The sequence below is a fragment of the Paramormyrops kingsleyae genome, chromosome 5 (genome assembly GCF_048594095.1).
Source record: "Paramormyrops kingsleyae isolate MSU_618 chromosome 5, PKINGS_0.4, whole genome shotgun sequence".
Classification (NCBI taxonomy): Eukaryota; Metazoa; Chordata; class Actinopteri; order Osteoglossiformes; family Mormyridae; genus Paramormyrops; species Paramormyrops kingsleyae.
The window spans coordinates 10,835,906-10,861,546 of record NC_132801.1 but is presented as its reverse complement, the minus strand read 5'-3'; the positions used below and the strand labels follow the sequence as shown (position 1 = coordinate 10,861,546).

Genomic DNA, 25,641 nt, shown 5'->3' with positions numbered 1-25,641 from the left:
CACAGATCAACAGCGGGTGTCTGGCTCTATCGCTCAACCGCAGGCTGTTATACCCCAAGAATCCTGCAGGAGGCGATGTAGAGGCAAGGTGTGGATCAACGTCTTGTTGCTATGAGGGAATGTCAGTGTGTGAAATGGTGCTGATCCAGTCATCATTCAATTCAATCCAGTTCGATTCACTCATTTGTTGGGGACTTTTTCCACTGACACAATGAGCACAAAATTGTTAATTGAGCTAGATTCTCACTGTTGATGAAGTTTCTGCCCTCTGGACAGTTCTTATAGGCTAGATAAGTGGTACGGGACACACATATCAAGTTAATTGTTTTTAAACCCAGGAAAACTAACATTTTCACTTTCACTTTTAATTTTTTCCCTTACTTCATATTCAAAGTAAGCTGTGTGGGGGCATACTAGACCCCGCCCCCTTTGAGGTGGGGGCAGGGCTCAGACAAGGATCTTCATCTTGGACCTGAGAAGCTGCCGTCAGGCCCCACCCTGCCAGAAGTCAGTCTTATCTCATAACCCAAACATCAATCTGGCAACTGTGGCAAATTCTCCTGGGGCTGAGATCCTTCATGAAGACGAAGATTAATATCATCCAAGAAATACAGAAATGGAGTGATTGTCCAATCTGTCACCGGCGGCCGCAAACTCCCCGAACGGCAAGTACTACGCCAAGAAAATATGCTCTCTGTTTGTGCCGTGGTCTGGCTCATGCGTGAGGCCTATTGGTATTATTGGGTGGGCAGGGGGGGCATAGGTAAAAAAAATAAATAAACAGTTCAGGGGGACATGGGCGTTGTCATGTTGCAGCAGTGAGGAATTTCCAAAAAGGACCCAGTGAGAGAGCCTGCAAATATGCAGCCATGAAAACTCCCTCCCTCACACACAGAATACACTGTATGACTCTGATGTATCTAATTCTTTTAACACAAAATTACTAATTATAATATTAGGGTGTGGTATTAGTCGACCCAACCCCTTTCTGAAGAACAAAGCGTGACCTTAGCCTTAGAGTTCCCCTTCCTTTCCCCGGACATTAGGTCCCTGACACCTGCCAACCACTTTGTCACCTTCTACACACCCTGATATTCTTCACCAGCGTGATCTTCCTTCTCCTCAAACTGGAAATCTCCCCACTCTTAGCCTAAAGCCGTCGGTGCCCACATGGTTGTAAAGCTAAGCACCACTTGTTCTCAGACCACGATAGAGACACGATGTAGCACGTGGCAGTTACCAAAAATATGACCTCTAACCACTAATACACTAATGTGGGGCTCAGCAGGCTAGGCCTCTGTGTCTTAGGTGGGAAGGTTGTCGGTTCCAATCCCATCATGCATTGGGTCCTCAAGCAAGGCCCTTAAGTATCCAAAATGCTCCAGGGCAGCGGGATCTACGGCTGACCTTGGGCTCTGACCCCGTGCTTCACTCTCAGCTGTATGGTGTATGTGAAAAGAATTCTGATGCACCTATACTCCTACTTAACAAACGGCAAATAAAGCATCACTTCATTTGTTTTCTGTCACAGAAAATGGGTAAGCTGGTAAATAAACTGTGAATGTGAATTTAATATCATATGGACACCCGAGCCTTGCCGTTGGGCAGAGGTGCTCAGATGATTACAGATTTATTATGAAACACATCCAGACGTGTAATGTTTCCGCATTACTCTCACAATAACAGTAACAAAAACCTGTGGGATTACGACTGTTCCCGATAGTGTCCTGAGGTCGCCGGTCTCGGAATGTTCCAAAAGGAAGCCAGAGCTGACATCACGATTCATTCACGTATCTCGGAAAATTCAGGATCCATTTCTCCAGTGGGCCATGCGTGAGCTTTCCCAGAGTGTGCACTCACAGGACCTCCTTTCTGCTTCATATACCGTAATGTGAAACACTCGGATTCTTGCTCGTCCCTCTCCCCCCCCCCCCCCCGACAGGGTAGAGCCCGCTCATAAATCCTCCACGCTGTGCTCTGAGGAATAGCCCGGAAGCACTGCGGCGATAAGAGAGACCCGGCTACCCGCTTTGCCAAAGCCCAGACTAATACCGCTGCCGGAAGATAAGCGTGAAAGATAACTAATGCATGCTGGGAAAACAGATGGCATCAGTCATCTGAGCGATCCCAGCACCTCCACCTACCCCCCACCTGTTTCCCACACCGAGGCTTTCGTAGCGGTGCTCCAGTTTTCACTGGCAGCCGAGCCGGCCAATCAGATGTTACGGCAGAGAGCCAGGTGCACGGCCGCTAACCTATCGCGTAGCCTGACTTCCAGGGGGGGTGGAGCCTCCCTGCTGCAGATGTTGTTAGAATGCGTCACCTTTCACCATCCTGCAGGACTGCTGGTCTCTGCTGTGTCTTAACAAGCCGTCACGCTGCTTTACTGGAACGTGATTTGTCTGCCGGGTGGGGTCCCAACTCCTCCTGCTCCTCCTCCTCCTTCTCTTTTTTCAATAAAATTTATGAAGCATGGAAATGACTTCAGTTCGGGCCTGATGGTGGGTTCAAGGTCCCAGCCTGGGCAGTGGGGAGGGGTGGTGCAAGGGGGGGCAATCTAAGCATAATTATGTCTAGTTCTTCTTATTGGTTGATCCCTTCAATCACTTTTACAATCTGTCAATTAGCACAAATGGTCTCCAGGGGGGTGGTTTTGGTGGAAGCAAATGGGGGGGGGGGGCAATAAAACACATTGTTAAAGCAAATTATAGGGCCAGTAGGGAGCATTCTCCTGTCGTTGGAGATTCTGTCCTGTCTTTCAGTAAGATCACCAAAATCAGAGCTTTATTTCACAGCCGACGTGCTGCTCAAGATCCTTAAAAATATGCGGAAAAACACTTAAAATGTGTATTAGGAAGCTGAAAGTGATGAAAAACTCCAAGCAGAGTCTGATATTCATCATTCTGCTGCGAATATGTTCAACCGACTGGTGAATCCAGCGGTTATCAGATTTAAGAAGAACGACATTTCATACAGAAATCCCAGCAGGCGCGGTGATTAAAAAGCAACCTGTTTGAGAGCATGGGAGAGGCTGAGGTTCATGAGGCGAGACTGAGTCCAGGGGAAATGAAGATCCGGCACATTCATGCGTCCTGAGTGACTTTGAGCCCCCCCACATATCCCGGGGTGGCGTGTAAATGAGAGGGCGGCCTACCAAGCCCCCCCCCCCTGGGAGGCGTCCGCCACGGCTGTGTAACCATTGGCATTAAAGTGTGCCCCGTCCTGATTGGCCCAGGTGCTGCTCCCCCCACCCCTCAACCCGCCACACGGCCAGATCCTCAAAAACCACAAGGATCTGCAGCCACCATGGGGGGGGGGGGGGGGCACCTGGGGACTTCCGGCACCTGCTCACTTCTCTGGGTGTGAATGTTCACAAGACAGGAGTGGACTAACTTCTCTGGGGGCCCTAGGCTGACATGGGTAGGGGGCCCCCTAAGGGGGCCATTTTGAAGTTTTGGGGCCAAAAGTTAAATGAGAGGGAATTAAAAAAACATCAATAATATGTTAATCAAAGGGTGGGATGCAGGAGTGCTGTCAGTAAATTGTGCCAATCAGGGGATGGATGGATGGATGGATGGATGGATGGATAACTCTCTGGGCACAGAGGCTGTCACCTTTATTATGTTGCCGTGAAAACGTGCCGGAGGGTATCAGCAAGGTGGAGCCAGACTCCGTGACGCCTCGGCATGTTAATTAGCAGCGTGTCAACATGTAACAAATGACATCCTTGCTGAAAGATTATAATGTGCAAAACAAAATCTGTGTGCCACATTCTCCCGAGACAGCTGGACATGGACAGAAACAGCTGTCGTGCTTAGCGTCAATCAATCCTGACAGCAGTGAGGTGGACATTCACGTGATGCCGACGCGCTGGAGGACCACCCAAAGACTGGCTGCTAGGGGGCGCTATGAGCTTAATGTCCGGGAAGTCAGCACAAGCCGGACAGGAGCTTTCTGGGGAGGCGCCTGCGTCCTGAAGAGTGTCACAGGGGAGCGGGAGGAAGCGGAGGTGGTGACAATGTGAGCTTTGTGCTTCGGTAATAATCGCGCGGCCGTAATGAGCACCATCAGAGGAGTGGGCTGGACTGTTAGGTGGGTCCAGGACCAGAGTCTCACTTTCGGGACGGAAAGAAAAGCAAAACGGGGTCATTGCGCTGCTTGGAGCGGAAAAACGCAGAGAAGCTGGGGAGAAGTTCTGGATTCATCAAAGCCCGCCGTAACAGACTGGAAACAGCTCATTATTTTTAATGTATTATTTTTTCCCTGTAATTGACTCAGACGGGAGTGGAGGTAGAAGCTGAGGGTGGCCGTGAGCAGCACAGACAACACATATTGACTGTATGGATTTACACACATTGAGATACAACTCTGGTAGCACTAAATATTAATTACAGTAGTCTCTGCATTGCAGAGGTATTTCAGTTGATAGCTCTAGTATGGCAATAGCTACACGCTGCATATTTTTTGAGTATGTACTGCAGTATGAGTACATACTCTAATATAACTACATACTGCAGTATAAATGCATACTGCAATAAAAATACATACAGCAGGATTAACATACTGTGATACAAGTGCAACTTACAAGGTCACTAATGAGGAAGAAAAGGCTGGATTTCTCACTGCATCAGTCAGAGAACCATGATGGAAGCTCAACAGCATCCAGGAGGATGATTCAATTTGTGTCTGCATCACGGCTGTCGGGCCAGAACCAAAGGGGAAAGACCTCCTGTAGCCATTGACGCCGTTGGTCACACATCAGCATAAGGTGGCCATTGAACCCATTGCCCCATAAATCACATAAATGGCATCTTGTCTGAGATGTATCCAAACTTTAAGCCTGCCTCGTGGATCCTGGGACTCACTCCAGAACCTTCCATGAGCCTGACCAGGATTTGTGATTAAAAAATGGATAAATGGATGGATGGATGGATGGATAACACCATATTACTACACAGATATTGCCCCTACAGTTCATCTCGGAACCCTGACATGATACTTAAACCTAAAGTCATCTTCCTCAAATATGTATTTTTTGTCACAATCTTTCTGCAAAACGCTGCATCTCCTTCCCCTTCCCACCTTTCACGTTTGCAGTTTTTTTTAACATCTGCCCACAGGATCCATCATCAAGGGCTTGCAAGATGAAAAGAACATTTCACCTTATTCTTCATACTGAGCCTTTTTTCTGGGTGGCTGCTGGTGACCAAGAGCTTCCTCACAGGACGTCTGTGATGTTCCTCCACTGCCATACACAAGCACTGCAGTGAATAGGGTGCATCAGGACCAGACAGGATTGATACTTCTGTTTGGTTTGTGCAGAATCTGTAACAATTTTTTCACATACTCCATCTCACTCTCCTTACATATACACACACATAAAAGCAGGTAAGAGCAGAGCTTGTGTCCCAGTATCCGAAAGTATCAATTTCATAACTGATTGTCCAGCATGGAGGGATTCCCTGCGTTCTAAGGCATGCACAGTGCATGCACAAGGCATGCTCATTTCCCAGGATGCTGCTAATTTACGCAGATCGGTCACACAGAACAGCACTGGATAATCAAAAGGGAGCTGCTGGTTATCAAGGCCCTGGCCTTGTTTAATCATTAACCCCCATGTGCTGAGAGCCATGGCTTCACAAAGGAAAAAAAAGCTGCGTGGAGAAAATGGTGAGGAAACAGAAAGGGAAATGAGAGGAAATGGTGAGGAAACAGAAAGGGAAATGAGAGGAAATGGTGAGGAAACAGAAAGGGAAATGAGAGGAAATGGTGAGGAAACAGAAAGGGAAATGAGAGGAAATGGTGAGGAAACAGAAAGGGAAATGAGAGGAAATGGTGAGGAAACAGAGGAAACTGAAATGAAACCCGAAAGAAAACAGAGGGGAAATAGAGGGGACACAGAGAAAATGGAGCGGAAACAAAGAGGAAGCAGAGAGGAAATGGAAAGGAAATGAAAAGTAAACAGAGGGGAAACAGGGAGGAAGCAGAGAGGAAATGGAGAGGAAAAGAGAGGAAGTGGAGAAGAAATGAAAACGGAGAGGAAATGGAGAGGAAACAGGGAAGAAGCAGATGTGAAATGGAGAGAAAACAGAGAGGAAATGGAGAGGAAACAGGGAAGAAGCAGATGTGAAATGGAGAGAAAACAGAGAGGAAATGGAGAGGAAACAGGGAAGAAGCAGATGTGAAATGGAGAGAAAACAGAGAGGAAATGGAGAGGAAACAGGGAAGAAGCAGATGTGAAATGGAGAGGATGTGGAGAAGAAATGGAGGCACCACCACTCCAGCTGTGAAAAGCAGTAAGAGCGACTGACTGATATGAAGAATCTGTAAGATTCAGGCTCACTCTCAATATTCAATCTAGACTAAAACACACTTGTTTAGTCTAGGTCCCTATTATTCATATCACAGTCCTCGAGGTCCAAGTACTGCTGGTTTTCCAGCCTTCCTTTACCTGTGAGCCAGGTGCGAGGCCTCTGACCAATCAGAATCTGTAATTATTAAACTAACTACCTGGGAGAACTGAAAACAAGGCCTGGATTTGGAATCAAGGTCCAGATTTGAAGAGCCCTGGTCTAGGTTATAGGGACTCTAATTCTAGCTCTAGCTAACTGCTCACTCCCAGTTAGACCTATAGTGTGAGGTGTAGAGTTGGGTGGGGAATCAGTGCCATTGACTTTGGGTGAACTGAACTGCCAGTGTTGTCACTCTAGCTTCACACCCCCTTGTGGACATTTCAGGGACTCCCCATGCCTGCGTTCCCACTTGCTTCTCGCTCCTGCTTATGCTGCCAGAGCCATATCTGCCAGAGCCCTTCTGCTTTGACGTCTCTCCTGCCTGCCATGCTGCTGCACCACTGTTCATCCTGCCATCTGAAGCAGCACCAGCACCTGCCTACCATCACCTGCCACCTGCCTTGAGACTCAAATATTAAAATTGTGCATAATGTAAAGCTCTTAGAGACAATGTAATGTGAAAATGCACTATACAAATAAAATTGAATTGAATTGAATTGAATTGAATTGAATTGAATTGAATTGAATTGAATTGAAAAGATAAGGGTTTCTGTAGTGCTGAGCTGGGGAACGGGATTGTCGTAAGTCCCTCCCATGTGGGCTTTTCCTGGGCATTGAATAAATATCCATGAGGTGGGACAGTCCGACATGAAAATAATTTCCAAGATGTCGCAGGGTCTGGAGACGCTAGTGCCTTATTACCCAGCAAGCTGATTCGCACCTCGCCCATCACACATTGTTTCCACAGCATGAATAATCTGCAGTCTGCTCTGCATTCTCCCCAGCCTCTGTCCATGCACCACAAGCTCACTAGCTGCTGAGAAAGGCTCCCCGTCCAGCCCAACTGCCCCACAGACAGGCCCACGTGAAGGCGCTCGCAGGGTCACTGGGTCACTCTCTTTGTTATGTTTCTATGCCGGGGGTGGGGTGGGGGGGTGTCGCCATGGAGGTGATGCACACATCACTCCTGTGGCGACACCGTGTCAGTGACACATACCATCTGACTCGACATGATGTCCGCGAGACTCTACTCTGAAGGAAGTGAGCCTAATCCCTCTGATCCCTCCAGAAAACAGATTTCTGCCTTATATGACTTCCACCCCCCCACCACCCCCCCAAAGAATCTGACAATTAATCATAGATGCCAATGCCTGTAAATTCTGTTGAATCACATGGCTCCACGGAGAGGCAGGAGAGTAATGAGAGAAGCTTTTCATTGGCTAGTAACAGGCCACAGGACAACTGTACTCTGATTGGCTACAGATTTTCCTGAGCCTCTCATATAAATACGATATTTTTATGAAGCATACAGGGAGACTGGCATTTTGTACCTGTATGTTTTTGACAACCTGCTATTGTTTTTGCCCTTTGAACTGACCCTGCCCCCCCCCCCCCCCTGCAACTTTGCAGGGGTTTGTATGGGCATATGCAATGTGACTGTCTGTTGCTCTGCACTGTTGGGGGGGCTCCCATCCGAGCCACACCAGGGAGGAGATTTATCTCCCCTAACGTCAAACTCCCTGAACGGGGCAGCACAGTGGGGGGGGGGAGAAGCGGGATTCCATGCAAACATTAATCATTCATAAGGCAGCGAGCCATGGCCCCCGGGGAGGAAGGACGCCTCATCGTCAGCCTAGGTGGTCCTGTCAGTGCCTGAGAGACACAGATCGACACAGGCAGGGCCACACTGTAGAGGAAGACGCTGAAACACACACAGACAGACACACAAAGATACACGCACACGCAAACACATACACACAACGCACTAATCCTCCTCGGATCCAGCGATTCATTTCCCTTGTTCAGGACATTGTTTTTGCTCATATCTCTCATACTGTACACACACTCTATTAAGTCCAGTTATTAAAGAAGACAGTTAAAGCTTCATGATGACATCACATGTGTGGGCGTGTGAACTTCCTCTTCCTGTTAATCAATATTACGATGGATTTTTCCCCAAAGGATGTACACACAGGCATTAAAACTCAGCAACGTGACGACCTTAAACCCCACCCAGCACGAACCTTAGCCATAAGTAGCCAAACAAAGTACGAGACTTTCAGCATTTGTAGTTTTTTGATTGCAGTTACAGATTTTTATAAAACTGAATTTCCCCTTGTGGGAATCAAAAAAAAAAAGTTCCCTACAACGTCAAAATGACAGGTTTTTATCACATGGTGTGTATATCTACCCCCCCCCCCCCCCCGCCAAACACACGCACGCCCCCGCCCCAAACAGAAACATGGCATCTATCCCCATTGTTCAGGCTGTTCGTCATTGACGCCCTCTGACAGAACCTCAGGGCTGCAATCAGGCCACCAAGATGCGGTTTACAGCCCCCACATGTTTCCTTAAACGACACACTGAGCGGCGGGGTAAGGCTGGACCCATCCCCAAAAAACAGTCACGTGTGGGGGGGGGGCACGGGGGCTGGGGGGGAATCTTCACATCTCCACTACCACGCCGCCACCTGCCTTTCCTCGCACCCATTGCCACCTCGCCGCTGTATATTTGCCTTGGCCTCACTCCGCTTCGCCTGCCTGCCTGCCTGCGCTGCCTCACAGGGGCGCTGAGGTCATTGGACGTGACCCCGTGGGCCTGAGGTCTTCCTCGCGCGCCAGGTAGATCGGGCTGCCGGAACGGCCCTCCACCCCGGCCTCTTCTGTTAACGGCCCGCTGACACTTTAACAAGTCCAGGAATTCAGGCCGTCTCCGCTCCAGTAATGAGTCAAAACGCTGCAAAATTGCGCCTCGCTTCTTGGGAGCAGACCTGTACTTCCAATGCCCCCACCCCTCTGCTCCAATTTCATGTAAAAGTGGCTTTCTTTAACGACGGAGCGACCGAGAAGGCAGGTCATTTAAGTAAACAATGAAATTCTGGAGAGAAACGATTTCAGCACACGCTTTCTGAGTCAGGAGAGGATTATGAAATGTTATTAAAAAATCACAATTCCTTCCACAGATATGCAGACAGAAGAAATTTCACTTTGACGAGAAACTGGCCGAACCTGTAACCCACCCCCCCCCGTGTTTACATGAGCCTCACAGGTCCCGTCACGCAGCATCACGCCATCTGAGACCCTCACCGCGTACATCTGAGGCTTTGTCTCGCGATGGAAGGGCAGTCCACTCTGGTCCCTCACCACATCTCGTGGCTAAGCATCCTGGGCCAAGGTCTCTATCTTGGGCAAAATGTCCCATTTTTGAGCGCGAAAAGCTCAACGCCTCACGGTTCCCCCACCCCTGCCACCCTGGGGACCTCACCTTAACTGCTGATAGTTGTTAATAGCTGGTTTGGGTGAGGAACCCCACGGTCTTTCACCATGTTGACACCATCTGCTGTAATTACAGCTGTAACTGCGCCACACGCCGCTGCTTCTCTGTCGAGCACTTCGCGGGAGCGTAATTGCGGGAGGGCACCATACCACAGCGTGTAATGAATCAAGCTGTTTTCACCGCTGGGGCGGTTCCAGAGTGCAGAAAGGCTGTTCAAGCCCAAAATAAATAAAATTAGTTTTCTTTAGTTTGAAAAAAGTGGCCTGTACAGCACCGAGGGCAGCAGGTGGCATCATGGGTAAACAGTTTGACTGGGAGCCCTGGTGTCCCCAGGGGCCTGTTGATTCAGGCACCTTGAAGGTGTAGCTAAAGTCGACGTGCATCACTAAACAGCCAGCTGTGTAAAGCGAAAAGGTGCTGGAGCTGACAGAACGACACCTCTCTGGGCCTCCTGAGCGACTCTGGGGGGGTTAGACCCTGCTTCCCGGTCACGGTTCACATCTGGGCTGCGTCATTCACCCGCTCTGACCGAGACACCCCCCCCACCCCCCACCCCACCCCACCCCTGGCAGAACAAATTAGCAACGTTCCGTCTGAGGAATGGAGGCTGTACAATGGTCAGGGTACCTCAGCCCACCGCTACACTGAGTGGTTCTGCCGACCTGTCAAGTGCTAGCATGCAGCCCCCCCCCCCCAGCCACTGCGCCCTTCCGACTCGCTCTCCGCTTCATGCCGAATTAAGTGACGTTGCAAAAGTAGGACGGAGTTGAAGGGATGCGAACAGGACACCTGTCATCTACTTCCTGGCAGGCAATCGTTATGAACAGCCAAGCCTGGCGATTAACACTGGGTAGAAAAATAGGGTTTAGAAATATGAGACTGAAAACCAGGGAAAAAAACTTTCTTCGCTGGGAATTTTGTCCACCTTATGGTGATGTGTGGCTCAGTAGGTTAGGACCCTGTTCCTGTAACTGGAAGGTTGCTGGTTCAGATCCAGCCCCTGAACGAGGCCCTTAACCCCCAATTGCTCCAGCACTTCTTCTCAAAAGAAAACATGTAAGTTTCTTTGGGTAAAAGCATCAGCTAAAGTAATAAATAGCCTTAATAAATAGACTTCTCTCAGAAACACAACACAAGCAGTAGTACACTCAGTCTTAGCCAATGCAACTTCTATCCATGACTTTTTTCTCGAATCCCCCTTGAAGTGGGACCGGGAGACCCTGTGGTTATTTCCGAACGAGCCACTGGCAGCCACACCCCCAACGGGGACAGCTCCCGCCGGGCTCGGTGGAATAAGCCATCTAGAATTTATAATGTGTGAGTGTTACCAAGAAGAGGCAGTGTGCATTCCCACGGCTGCTGGCTGGGGCTCCGGACTGACTCACCATCAGCCCTGCCAGTTCCTGCCACCCCATTACCAAATACTGAGTCACCCATTCCCTCTAATACTGGCTCAGGTCTCTTGCCACTTCCTAAGTCAAAGTCCAGTTTTAGCAAAGCCAGTATTTTGCAAAATCCACTATTTCTGGTTCGGTGTTTCAAACAGACCACATGAACAATCAGGAGTAAAATTGTTGGTATCCCTGCATCATGCAACGACAGTGTCACTAAGAGTGGAAAAAAACGGGGGGAGGGGGGGCAGGTTAGCCAAGATGCTGATGATTAATTGGTGCCAAAGTAGAGTTGGGAGGAAGCGACCCCCCCCCCCCCCCCCCCCCGCCACCCCCAGGAAGAGGCCATACGACGAACTGTCACCCTGCAATGGCATCTGCTCAAACCACTTTCCAAAATAAGGTCAAGGTTTTTGTCCTTGACTGCCGGAGCAAAGCTTTCGACTTGCTGCCTGTATCTGTCTTGAATTATGCACTGAACTTTGCCAGCAAAACAGACAAAAACCCCAAAAATTTATGCTGTGCCCAGGGGACACTGGGTTTCACCAGGGTGTAGATTGTAACATTTCAAAATACATATTTGTCCTCCTTCTTAACGGAATAAATCCAACATCCTGGCCCTCTGCGGACCATCCCATACGAAGGTTTAAGAACGCAAGTTTAATGCTGAGATAACACTGAGAGTCACACTGCCCCCTGTCTGTCAATGACAAGGGTGACATATATAATGTCACCAGGCCAGTGACGGGGTCATTCCGGTTTAACAAAGTTTATTTCACTCTTTGTACAGATTGTTCCCCACCGGGAATTCGCAGTCTCAGTGTTTCCCTAATCAGTTATTCCTTCAAACTCTTTTTTTCACATTTCCTCTTCCAGTGGAATGCATGCTTTCTTTTTTATGCACTGGAGCATTTTATAAAAATCGACTCAGTTAAAAAAAAAATCAGACTAGGAGGCAGCATCGGATTATATGCTTCTGGCAAGCGTGGTCTCTCTGTTTTGGTGTAAAGTGATTCATGAGTGATTATAATTGTCCCATTTGTGCATTTGCAGCTCTCAGCCTTCACACAGTATGTATCATGCACGCGGTTGCATACCTGCTGCATAAGATTCCTATTAAGAACTGTGACGGTTCTGTTTTTGCATTTTCGGTGCATTTCCATTCTAATTTGTGTAATGTGATTTTCCAGATAAATTCAACTTTAAGCTTCGGGTCAACAATTTAATTCGTCCGACTCTGCCGTTTGGACGGGACATCAAGGGGCCCGAGTCCTTGACATCGGAGGTCGACGGCGCTCCAGTGACGGGGACTTGGACGCACGCAAACACAGCAGCACGGACGGGGAACGCTCCCCCCCCCCCCCACCCACCACCACTACCACTGGATGATGCAGATGTGGATTTTTGGTAACTGAGAGCTAATTATGCAGCCAGTGGGTTAGTAACGGGAGCTGCGTTACACTGTGACACTGGCACTCAGCATTCCCGCCGCATCCTGCCGCCCCATTAAACCGAGCACTCGCTGTGACACCGAGGACGAGAGGAACCACCGGAGAGATGACAGGACCCCTCCCCATCGGCCTGGCCCCTCAAATCACTTTGGAAGAGGGGGACAACAGCCGTAGCCTGCAGATCTATAAAAGCACATTGAAAATGTCCAGGATAAAGGCTGCCGGGGTGGGGGGGCCGCAGCCAGAGCGTTTATATATAAGACAGTGACCTCATCTTTCAACACTTTTCCCTCAGAGTCACGTGGGCTGGATTTACCACTAAACTAACCACAGATGGTCCAAGTGACCGTCACCGGCCCGGTCCGGACTGGCATCCCTTTGGCTCACAGTCTGCAGCCCTTTGGACAAGAAGAAACTGGACCAGCCTCAGCCTGGCCAAGGATCAAGGGGGCTTCTCAAAAGCAGGGGCTTTTCTGGAGGTCGGCATTTACACAATGATTAATTATATTTAGCTTTGTTTTGAATGCCTAACAAATATTATTAAAAACATAAACGTGTATCGCTGTTATTAATAATTTTCACCCTTCAGGCTCAATAAATGGTTGAGCAAATAGTTTGAGACAGGGAAAACAAATCCTTTAAATCTTGGAGAGCAGCGCATACGGGAACGCCGGCGGGCGCGCGGCGTTTTTACGACGACCTTCACCCCCGGCTCTCTTTTGGCACAATCCTGCGCGGCGGCGGACATGTCTCTAAAAAAAATTCCAGTGTTGTTCAAAAGCTGCCAAATGGTAAGCGGGGTTTATAAAACATGCTGTAAATGTTGATAAGGATTCTGGGAAATGTGCTGTCTGGGTAAAGGCCCGCCGTGGCTGCGAACATTCCGCCCGTCTGAAACACCGGCCTGTGGTCGCCGGCAGGTTCAAAGGGCAATGAGCTGCGCCGCCGGATTCTTCCTTTGGCTCAGTGCCCTGTTCTGTCTGCCAGGTGCGCTGGTCAATCACCGCCTTTGAAGATGAATGATCCTGCCAAGAAAACCAGTCTAATACCCCGACTGGTTCAAACATTAACCTGAATTTCCTTTGTGGCTCTGGTGTGAGACATGAGCTGATTCTCCACCCTAAGCAGCGGTGATCTGTGACTGTAGGTGATACTTGTGGTTGCATGAAGACATTTTATGGCATTTGCAGATTAAGGTTTCGGACAAAACAACCTCTAAAATACTTAAAGGTGTACACACATACCCATTAATGCACTACAGCAGCCTTTCCCAACCCGCAGACAGTCCACGCTTTTGCTAACAAAATCGTTCTTTCATGTTAACATTCCAAATGCAAGGAAACATCCTCTTTTAAAATAAGTGCACAATTGTCCCTTTTCTGAATTTCTTTCGCATTTAAGCCAGCAGGAGTCTCCATCCTTTCTCTGACAGCTGTCAGGCTGCTGCTGTTTAACAAAACAGGTTCCAGCTGATGGACTCACAAGGAGGATGATTATTCTACTACATTCTGTCATATGAATGGGATAAATCTGCCTTATCTTCTGCCTTGACTATCACTAGAAAATATCTAAAAGTATTAAGCGCAAGACAGCGCCCCCTATCGGTAAGGGAAGTAACGCTCTGACCAGAATTATCTCACAATACACGCTAAGCTCTGAGATTCCGGCACTTTCGACCTGTGCCACATGGTGGGGTCCGCTTGACCTGCAAATTGTGCTTTTCAGGGGCAAGGGTTGTCCTTGCCCGTTCCCCCCCCCCCCCTTCTCCCCGATAACACCTCAAACAGGAGCATCAGGTAACCTGTAAAGGGAGGAGCCCAGGCACGGTGGATGTGTCTTTTTGCTGCTGAGGAGGCCATGACAGAGGGCTCCATCCAGCACTCGGCTGGACCTGCAGTGATGGGAGAGACAGGCAGGACCAGGACTCCCCTTTAAAAGGACCTGCAGTGACCGGAGAGACAGGCAGGACCAGGACTCCCCCTTAAAAGGACCTGCAGTGACCCGAGAGACAGGCAGGACAGGACTCCCCTTTAAAAGGACCTGCAGTGACCGGAGAGACAGGCAGGACCTGGACCCCCCTTTAAAAGGACCTGCAGTGGCCAGAGAGCCAGTCAGGTCCAGGATTCCCCTTTAAACGGTCCTGCAGTGACTGAAGAGACAGGCAGGACAGGACTCCTCCTTAAAAGGACGTTCAGTGACCAGAGAGACAGGCAGGACCGGGACTCTCCCTTAAAAGGACCTGCAGTGACCAGAGAGACAGGCAGGACCAGGACTCCAACTTAAAAGGGCCTGCAGTGACTGGAGAGACAGGCAGGACCACAACTCCCCTTTAAAAGGACCTGCAGTTCCCACAAAGTTGGAAGCATAGAGTTGTCCAAAATGCAGAGACAGGTAGGACCAGGATGCCTCTTTCACTGTTTCCCTGGACCCTCTGGTCCACAATGCATGGCCTCCTGTATTCCTCATTCCTCTGCATCCCGCTTTTATCTCGATTATTCAAACGCCGTTTCCCTCGTCTCTCTCGGCTCCCAGACAGGCTCAGGCAGGATATTGCAGGACTTTCTCTCATTCACACCGAGATGAAAGATTCCCCCATCTTGAATACACAGCCTTAAATATTTTCTTTTACTACAAGACAATGACACACCAGTTACTCCCCTGCCCACTGGTTACAATTTAAATGTTTATGGTATCAGGGGATCCACAGAGATGGAATCTACAGTTCCAACTGTCACCCCTCCCCCCTGCCACAAGCTTTTTCGTATGTCAGGGAGCAGCTTTGACCCTGCGGTCGCGGGACCCCCAGACACCTCTGCGGATGTGGAGGCTGACCCTGTCCCTTCTAATTGAATAGAACTGAGTCTGCACTTCATGCTTTAATCTCCAACCCATTGCATTAGAGGGGCTTTCATGTGGCCCCTCTAGATCAATATTATACATATACTTCAAAAGTAATTCATACAGGCATAGAGGTACCAATCAGTAAAGTGCACTTCAAGGGGGAATGTGCAGCAGTAACAGTCTATGTCTGTGTGTGTGTCTCCAGAACATTCCTTTCCGCAGGTTCTTTTCAGGTCTGCTTACATCTCAGTGCAGCCTGCAGACTGGATGTTTCTCACCTTAAGTTTTGTTTACGTACCTCGTAACTGTGCCCTCCTGGGTAGGCATTAGCTGTGCTGTATTCCCGCCGGGACTGTTTTTACTGTACATGACTGCAGAGAGATTCCTGGTAATAAGGCAAAGTCCAGTGAGCTGAGACCGTCTCCATAGTCCATGGTGTCGGAGCCCCTGTGATTTTTCCCCCCACTGAGTCCACTCACCAAAAAAAGCCCCACACATATTGTATAAACACCCGAGAGGCTATTTTAAGGTATATCAGTGTCTGTTTCTTTCTCTGACTCATCAATTATCAGTGCTGGTGGCCTTTTGCCCTGCACAGTTACTTTGAATAGGTTTCCTCTACAGTCAGGAACAGTACAGGTCTTCCGACACACATCAATCTGTCCTAGTTTTTAAAATAAGGGCATTTTTGCAGAACAGACATGTGCGACTGTACACAGCTACGACCTTCTGATCCCAATGTCTTTGTACCTTTGAAAGTGTCATTATTCCAAAAGCGTCATGGATAGATTTTAAATATGCAACACGGCCGAGTTAAAATGTGCCTGCAAGTTGGGAATTCATCTTAAAGGTGTATCTGTCACCAGAGTCCACACCTCTACTTCACATGGTTCTGGACTGTCCAGGGGCGGAGAAGGTACACAAATTCTCTCTAGCGTTTGAAGCAATAAAATTTGCCCCCATTCTGGAAAAGAAATGGACGCACCACTTACAGTATACCTGGTTTGATCCCCATAGTACATGAGTATGTGAGAGTAGAACTGGAAGCACTTACTACAGGCTTACTTACAAGTTACTAAAGGTACAGTACTGTGCAAAAGTCTTAGGCAGTAAATGAATTTTTACGGCTTTTATCTGGGTAGTAAGTCTATATTTGCTTAAAACAAAAACACAGTTTCACTTTAGAAGACATGCAAATTAACAATAACACAATAAAGACTAACAAGAAATTATTTTGTTCTCCAAAAAGTTACTGGTATCTAGTTGGGTGGCTAGATGAACAGCGCTTACTCTCCTCAGGGGTACCCCAGCCATTCCATGTCTTTATTAAATTTCACAGCCAGCTCATTTAATTAATAAATTCCTTTAAATAAGTCAATGAGATATTCAGGTATAGCCAAAAGGTTAGTGGTGGAGTCAAAAAATGCAGTTGCTGATTTTAGGAGAGCAGATGCAGATTTTAGGAGAGCTTTTGAAATGGTTAAACTGGTATTGACGATACGGAAAAAATACTGGGTCACACCTCTTAATCATTAAATTCAGGGGTTTCATTCAGATCCATTGACACAGGTGTATAAGCACCCAGCCATGCAGTCAGGTTAACAAACATTTGTGAAAGAATGGGTCGTTCTGAAGAGCTCAGTGAATTCAAGCGTGGCGCTGTCACAGGATGCCACCTTTGTTTGTGATATTTCTTCCCTGCTAGATATTCCACGGTCACCTGCAAGTGGTATTATTGCAAAGTGGAAGCATTTAGGAACAACAGAAGCTCAGCCACGGAGTGGCAGACCATGGAAAGTAACAGTAGGGCTGCCGAGTACTGATGCGCATAAAAGTCGCCAACGCTCTGTTGACTCAATAACTGCAGAGTTCCAAGCTTCCTCTGGCATTAACCTCAGCACACAAACTGTGAGCCGGGAGCTTCATGGATTGGGCTTCCATGGCCGAGCAGCTGCACAAAAGCCTCACATCACCGAGTGCAGTGCCAAGCGTCAGATGGAATGCTGTAAAGCACGCCGCCACTGGACTCTGGAGCAGTGGAAACGCGTTCTGTGGAGTGACGAATCACACTTCTCTGTCTGGCAATCTGATGAATGAGTCTGGGTTTGGCGGATGCCAGGAGAACGTTACCTGCCCGACTGCATTGTGCCGACTGTAAAGTTTTGTGGAGGAGGGATAATGGTATGTGGTTGTTTTTCAGGGGTTGGGCTAAGTCCCTTAGTTCCAGTGAAGGGAACTCTTAATGCTTCAGCATACCACGACATTTTGGACAACTCTATGCTTCCAATTTTGTGGGAACAGTCTGGGGAAGGCCCTTTTCAGTTCCAGCATGACTGTGCCCCAGTGCACAGTGCAAGGTCCATAAAGACATGGTTGGGTGAGTTTGGTGTGGAAGAACTTGACTGGCCCACAAAGAGCCCTGACCTCAATCCCATAAGACACCTTTGGGATGAACTATAACAGAGACGGTGAGCCAGACCTTCATGTTCAACATCAATGCCTGACCTCACAAATGCTCTTCTGGATAAATGTGCAAAAATTGAAAGACACACTGCAGAATCCAGAAAGGTTTGAATCCCTGACCAGCAACCACTGAGGTACCCTGAGCAAGGTACCTCCCCCAAGCACTGCTCCCTGGGCGCTGAATTAGCTGCCCCCTGCTACAGTATGTCACGATATCACATATGGGTTAAATGCAGAGGACACATTTTGTTGTCATGCACTCTGTGCTGTGGTGTGTCAACAATGACAATCACTTCACTTTCCGAAGAGTGGCAGCTGTTATAGCTGCAAAGGAAGGACCATCTCCATATTGATGCCTATGGATTTAGAATGGGATGTTATAAAAGTTCTTCGGTGTAATGGCCAGGTGTCCCAATACTTTTGCACATACTGTATACAGACGCTCCTCTACTTACAAACTTTCAACTTACGAACTTTCAGACATATGAACGAAGAGGACCGTAAGTCCAAATTGTGTTCCTTGGGCTCCCATTTCCTGTCGGCAACATCAATTTTTTTTTCTGCGTGTCAGTTCCGCCTAGTACGACTTCTGGCCGCTACTCCCGCCGCGCAGCAACGTAGCGTACGTACTCTCAGCATCCCAATTCTTTATACTTGTGTATAACCTTAAAATGATGTTGAATAACGACTTACGAAGATTTCAAGTTACGAACGGCCATTCAGAACGCAACTCTTTCGTAAGTAGAGTGTCTGTACTGTACTTTGATAAACATAATAACTTTACACCAACATAAACAATCATGTATACATTTTTCTTTGCCCAAAATGTTTGCACAGCACTGTTCATCCAACAGTCAGAAACAATACTACACAAATATATTAAGCAATGATTAGACGTTTAAATAATAACATTTCTGAACAGATGTGATTGCCATTAAACATCAAAGTGTTTTATGTTGAACCAATAGTTACACAGCTCAGGCTGTGGTTCAAATGTCTGTTTAATATTGAGTAGCCCTGCCTGGCTGTATGAATGATTGAGTGGTCCATGTTGGTTAGCGATTACTAAATTACATTAACTGCACTGCTTTTCAGGGCAATGTAAGCGACCCCGTGATTATGAAGAATGGTCCATTCGGAAGATTCACATTTTACTCTGAATATGAGACATGCGGTTTCTGTGATGCTTTGTCAAAATTCACAAAAAAATGTATATATATTCTCCCCAGACATTCCAAGCAAGATGTGCCCCCCCCCGTCGAATCCATTATTGAACACACACCTACACCCTTGGGACTGTTCTTCAGAGAGCATGCCAGAACCCAAGCATGACATGGTGATTGCTTCAACATTTTGCAAAGTTCTGCAATATGTACTGGGAATGTTAGTATTCACAATTACCCACAATTCTTTGTGGTACAATGTTGTCTTCGTGTCATATATTTAACGTGCCCCAGACCTTGGCCTTGTCATCCATCTTTCTTTTCCCGGATTTTCCATAGTTGGATACTGCATCTTATGACATTCTAGCTGGGGACCAAAATACACAGCCTTTAAGCCCCCATAACCCACGTCACCCTCATCCCAGATTTAGAAAAAAAAAACAAAAAAAACTCCCTCACACAGAGGTGTCAAGCAATCATTCTTCTCCTGTTTGGAGCTCCGTGTTTGCTTTAGCTAAAGCGACCCCCAGCCCCCTTTCATTGGGACGCCTCCTCTGATGACATTGCCTACAAAAACACAAGGAAGGAATGTGTTGCGAATGCACTGCCTCGCTGACAGCAAGATGGATGCAGCCAGTGACGGCCTTTTGTGCCGGTATAAGACACTCGCATGCTGGTTCGGGAAAAAAGTGTCAAGGATATTGAGAACAATTCATTCCTATCGCGGAGCATTTGTGTCGGAACTGGTCTGTTTGCTTTTCGAGCGTATGGACACGATTGCCATTCAACACGTGGACACAAGAAGCCAGTGCATGTTTTTTATTTCTTCGAAGATTAACAGCAAATTGGTATATCCTCAAAAGGCAATGACATTCAGAGTTACAAAGCTGTTAGTGTTTTGAACCATTCAGTCAGTGGCTGTAATCATCAAATTTAATTTTGTTCAACCACTGTTAATTAGAAAAAACTAGAACCATATTAACGAATTTAACTGACATTTATTAGTGTTACCGCAAATAGCACTGAGTATCTGCGTAACGTCAGGGCTGCCATTGCCTCGTCAGAACAAACGGCTTAAGCACGATCGCGGTAAGTGATCCAGCTGGATTCAGTTCGATGCCTCCACAACCAAAATGCACAAGACAAAATGCTTTATACCCGCTATAACGGTAACAGCGGCAGCTTTCATTCACAGGACGACAGAAGTTGCACTATAAAGTAGGCCTATGTCCTTATACCGTAGGCCTACGTATAGGCAGATTATTGCAACTCAGTCCCTCACTACCACCAATATTTATCTTTTAACATCTTATTACAATACTGTTAATGTTACCTCCTAAAATGACCCTTGTGAATGAATGAATTCGACGTTGCTGCATTACATGCACGCGGGCTGTAGTGTTATTTTTAGAAACTACCTTTGGATGGCGTCGTTCTCCCCTTCGCTCCATTAAATGTCATTTTTGCGAGCAACCTGTAGCGCTTTCCCTGCTCTTTCCATAAACCAGTATGTGCGGCAGATGCTTAAATGAATGGGAAAGGGAGACCGAAGGGAAAATAAGCCGGGCCTCGAAAATCTTAACATACGTGGCCTGTAAGTGTTAACTCTAATAATGCCTGTTAGCACAACTCAACAGTTATTGATAGATCCAATTAAACCAGTCCACACAGCAGAATTTCGGCTTTTATCTTAAAGCCGATGGTTTTACGCGTTTACACGACCCGAATTGCCCAGGTTTATGCAGGGTGCTAAACAGGACAATAAACCGATCGCTATCTTTCACCAGGTCTGATAAAACACCTGCAGTCCTGGAATACAAACACGCATTGCCACTTGCACTCGGGCTGATAACCAAAGCTCCAGTCGGAAACACCGCGACTGTCTGCCTGTGTATTGCGCTTCCATACTCGCTCCCGATTGCCCGCGTCAGTGCGATTAGATAATTTCCTCCGCTTTAAACTTCACATCATCAATGGGGGCGTGCAGGGGAGTATATTCATGCGGTTTCGTTGACATCAAACAGGTCCAGCCTTTGAAGAAAACTGCCTAATCAATGCCTTAATTATGTGAACACGGATTATAAATATGCTCGACTAATATTTTATGGTCACTATCACGAGGGGGACATTTACGGGTTTGCGGATGGAAGTGTTTTATACTAATGAGTTCTTCGTCTGATTAACGATTACTATTATTCCAGTAGTAGGAGCAGCAGCAACAGTAGTAGTCGGCGTAGCAGCAGCAGCAGCAGTAGTAGTAGTAGTAGTAGTAGTAATATCAATAATATTAATGATAATAAACAAACGACATATGTTCCTGCATTACATTTTCAAAGAGACCAAATGAAAATTCTGTCATTGGCCTATTGTTTAATTTATAAAGGCCTATAGAGTTTTAAATACAGATTTAAGTAAAACTGTTACAGAACCTAGGTTTATAACCCATCAACGTTTCCGTACTGTGAATAATTAGATACTTAACTTGTTTTAATGCAGAGGAAATTATATGCTTCAAGGGATATTCGACAGTGGAAAACGCTGCAGGCTGCACTGCTTGATCCCACCGATCCGATTCGCTGCCGGTGCATTTGGACGAATATGGTCAATTAAACCGCATTCAAATCAACTTCAAACACAACTTATTATAGGCCTAAATTAAACCGAATCAACTATTTAGTAGCATAAAATTCATTAATATTCTTGATCGTAGAATTAATTCCAAGAATAATGTTTCAGATTAGCCCTAAACAGAAGAATTTTATTTGTAGATCTATTGTGGTTTGAATATAAATAGGCCTATACAAATTCGACATGTGCTGTATGAGTGCTAATAGGCTAGTTGGTAATTAATAAATTTATTTCAAAATTTATTTGAAAAAACGTCGATACAACCAAAGTCAGGCCTATATTTTCTATCATTAATTGTGTTTTATGGGTCTTTTTTATTTGTTCTTCGTGGGTAGAAATTAAACAAAACATTTAAAAACATAAAATCAGAGGATATTTAATTTAAAATTATATACCTATATGTAGGCCTATGTATTCATATTTTTGTGATATACGGGTTGTTGTTTTTTTTTTTTTTTTAGCTTGATGCATTATTTTATATATGTTTTTAGATACAGGTTTTAAAAATACAGAAATTATTTTTGATTATTTTAAAGTAGGAACCTGTTGCAGATGTTGGCTATCATCATCTTTACAGCTACTTTAAACGCGACCCTGCAGTTTGGCGCGAGCTCCTGGGGACGCTAGCTGGTAACGACGGTGTGAAAGAATCGCTTTTCTTTCAGTTTTCAAAAGTTGTATTTTTTTAAGGTTAAAAAGTAAAAAAAAAAAAAAAAACGCCACGTTTAAATCGCACTTGCTGATTTTACAAACTTTAAAAAAAAAATTCGCGCAGCTATAATTATAATTGTGCCAAAACATCATTATATAATGTATGCTTTGTTGTGGTGGCGTTTCCTTCGATTCCATTTCTGTTAACCTATTCATTGCTACTTACCTCTTTATCAAGGAATTTATTTTTTTAGAGAGCTAACGTGCGTCCTATTTTATTACAGTGGCATTTTTATTCCCTATCAAAAACGTGTCTCTGGATCGATTACTGCTGTTATTTGTTACTGTTTCTAATAGCAGGCCACGATGTCAGCTTTCTGCTCGTTCAATTATCACTGCTTCTGATGCCACTGTTACGCAGGACTGACTGTTAATTACGCGTTCTCAGTGTTAATGTGAGCACACCATTACTTAGGCTACGTAAACAATGTTCGTGCTAAATTAGCAAGATCCGTGTTTTATGTCCCACTGTGTTGATGGCGGTGATGAAAATATTGAAATTTTGATGATGTTTTTGTTATTGATTTCAATAATATAAATAATTCTGCCTCACATCAGGTCATGACCTCTGTGGTGAAAGTACGATGTCCCGCTTAACAATTTTGGGTCAGAAGTTATAAAAGTTATAAGTACAAAAAAATTAAATAGGCTATACAGTTTACACCAATTTTGAAATGCATATATTTAGCAACTGTGTTAGGCCTAATAAACTGTTGCATTATATAATTTATTATTAACAGCGTTTAACTATGAAACGCAGTTTTTTTTTGTAATTATATTTCAGAAACGAAATTTTCGATTTATTTATTATTGCTAATGAAACCTGCGCCAGTTACTTTGGTCATTCGGGTGCGCATATTGGTCCGCTGCACACGCACAAACCTATACTGTCGAGAAGTTATTTTTAAAAGTGTATTTCTTCTCCCTGTCCCTTTTGTGCGGTAATATACGTGTGTACGGATATTTTTCTAATAAGCAACAGATGATCATACAACTCTGGACATATATTTCGTATAGGTTACATAAACGGTAAATATAAACGTAAACATCAACTCACCGACACACTCGTTGGCTTCTCGGGCTGTAGCGCGCTGCCAAGGTCGATCGTAATGAAACGGTTTACATCTGTCACACTCCGGGCCCGCAGTGTTGTGCTTGCATTCGCAAACAAGGTTTCCTTCCCGGTCTTTTACGCACCTCGACGCGTGGCCATTGCACTTGCAGCGACCGCCAACCTGCAAGTCCGAGACTGCGTAGAAATAGGAGTCCCGCGCGAGCTCCGAGTCGTCCTCGTTCTCATCCCCAAAAGTGTGCAGTCGGCTGAATGTCACTTTGATATCGGTAGCGGTGACCCAGTCCTGAAGCACAGGCGAGTTATCAAAGTCATGCGCCGAGGGTCTACCATCCAAGGTGCTGAATGCAATAAGACCCCCGGAGAGTGGATGCATATCCGTGTGAGAGTCTGTGCAGATGGCTTCTTGTTCGTTCTGCTTGGTGATAGCTGCCTTGTTTTGTTTATTATACATTTTCCTGCACTGGGTGGAATAAAACTGGAACGGGACCCAGGTTTTTCCGTAGTCCATTGACTTAAATATCGCCATAGATTCGGGTCGCGGGGAGCAAAACTGCAGGCTCACGTAAGTCACTTCAAATTTTTTACCCAGGGACAGTGTCATCGTGACATTCTGCGGGTACTGGACGTAGTTTTCCGATTGCCAACAAGTGAGGTTGTGAGGGTTGTTAAGATCTGTCAAATATGCCGGTGGGTGATGCTTCTTAGGGTCACCGGCATCGCAAATGTGACAGTTCCTGTTCCTCTCGTCTCCTTTTTCCGTCACTACGCAGTACCTAGCGGGCGGTTTTCCACAGGTGCTGGAAACACGCACTTCCTTCCCGAACGCGGAGTTCACGAAATCGGGGATGCATCTCCTGGGGTTGCCATTCTCGTCGTAACACGGATCCGGCGGAGACGTCTGAGCTGCGAACATGCTCATCCCATAACCGCAATGAACCCTTTCAACCATGAAGGAGACAACCACTAAAGTGGCCAAAACCTCAAAAATCCTGAACATTGTAATCCGCTGTCTTCAGTGTCTCCTGCGCTGAAATATATAGGCGATCCCTAGGAGAGAACGGTATTCATAGGTACACTTGTGAAATGTTCTAAACGCAGAAAGCTGCAGAAAAAGAGAAAAACACACTTAAACGAATAAAAAAATGTACACGACGATTTCAAGGTTTAAGTAAATACTTATTTAAACGCGTCGATGTTTTAATAGGTCAACTGTCACAGAGACGAATATTTATTATTCCATAACTTACTTTTATATTTTTGTACACCCTGTCTAAACAATTATGCACATAAACGTATCATGCATACGTTCTGTGAATTAAATATGCTTACGAGGTAAAGAAATCTCCACGTAGGACACGGTACCTCGGAATAACAGTTCAGCCTGGCAGAAAAGTAATAAAACGCTTCTCAGCGTGCTCTCTCACTTTTTCTCTTTCGGAGTATATTACAAACGTTTTTGTGTTCTTGTTTGTTTCTTGGAACCCTGAAGCAAAAAAAATACAGTGTAAGACAGTTGTCGGCTTTCTCTCTCCCTTTCTCTCTCCTTCGATCTCTCTTTCTCGCCCTCTCTCTCTCTCACTGTCTCTCTCACTCTCTCACACTCTCTTGTGCCGCATTCACTGTCCGTATAGAAAGTGAAGGACGACTTAAGATTCTGCCGCGCTTGAGGTCATCTTAAAAGGGTGACACTCACTGCGTTAAAGGAGAGAACAACGACATCCACTGGTAGATTATCAAGGCAAGAATATGTCGTATAGTAACGTAATTATGGGTCGAGATGAACATTAAAAGCGGAAAACTGCCTTTTGCCTTAGGTATCACACTTTCTGGGAATTATGTATTTTTAGTTGTTATGAACTTCGAAAGAAATAACATTATTTCCCAATGGATGCTATTCGTTGCAATTATCGCTACTGCGCTCGATCCTTACTCACCGCCTCCTGTTGATTCGACTTATTAAATCATACAGAGCCTCTTATCACCTGTCCAACATACCACTTTGTTTTGTTCTAGTTTAAAGTGCAAATAAAGCGCTTGAAGCGCAGCCGTGCTCTTCGTATTAGTGGTAACGATAAGTATCGGCCAAAGCACTGAAAACACTTGGTTAGTTGAGAAAAGGCCTGCGGGTTA

The 25,641-nt window shown here is 46.2% G+C and overlaps 1 protein-coding gene across 7 annotated transcripts in view; it reads right to left on the bottom strand.

Moving 5' to 3' along the window:
* Positions 1 to 25,140, bottom strand: part of ntn1a (netrin 1a) — a 52,907-nt gene extending 27,767 nt beyond the window's left edge. Inside the window, exons 1-2 of one of the 7 annotated variants that reach the window (XM_072712122.1) lie at positions 24,841 to 25,140; positions 23,494 to 24,613 (exon numbers count right to left, since the gene is read on the bottom strand). In XM_072712122.1, the coding sequence (XP_072568223.1) occupies positions 23,494 to 24,508 (1,015 nt within the window). In that variant the 5' untranslated portion in view covers positions 24,509 to 24,613; positions 24,841 to 25,140. Of the gene's footprint in view, positions 1 to 23,493 lie in introns of all 7 variants that reach the window. The other 6 variants (XM_072712124.1, XM_023791888.2, XM_023791889.2 and 3 more) reach the window with 6 other exon arrangements.
* Positions 25,141 to 25,641: the final 501 nt, after the last annotated feature.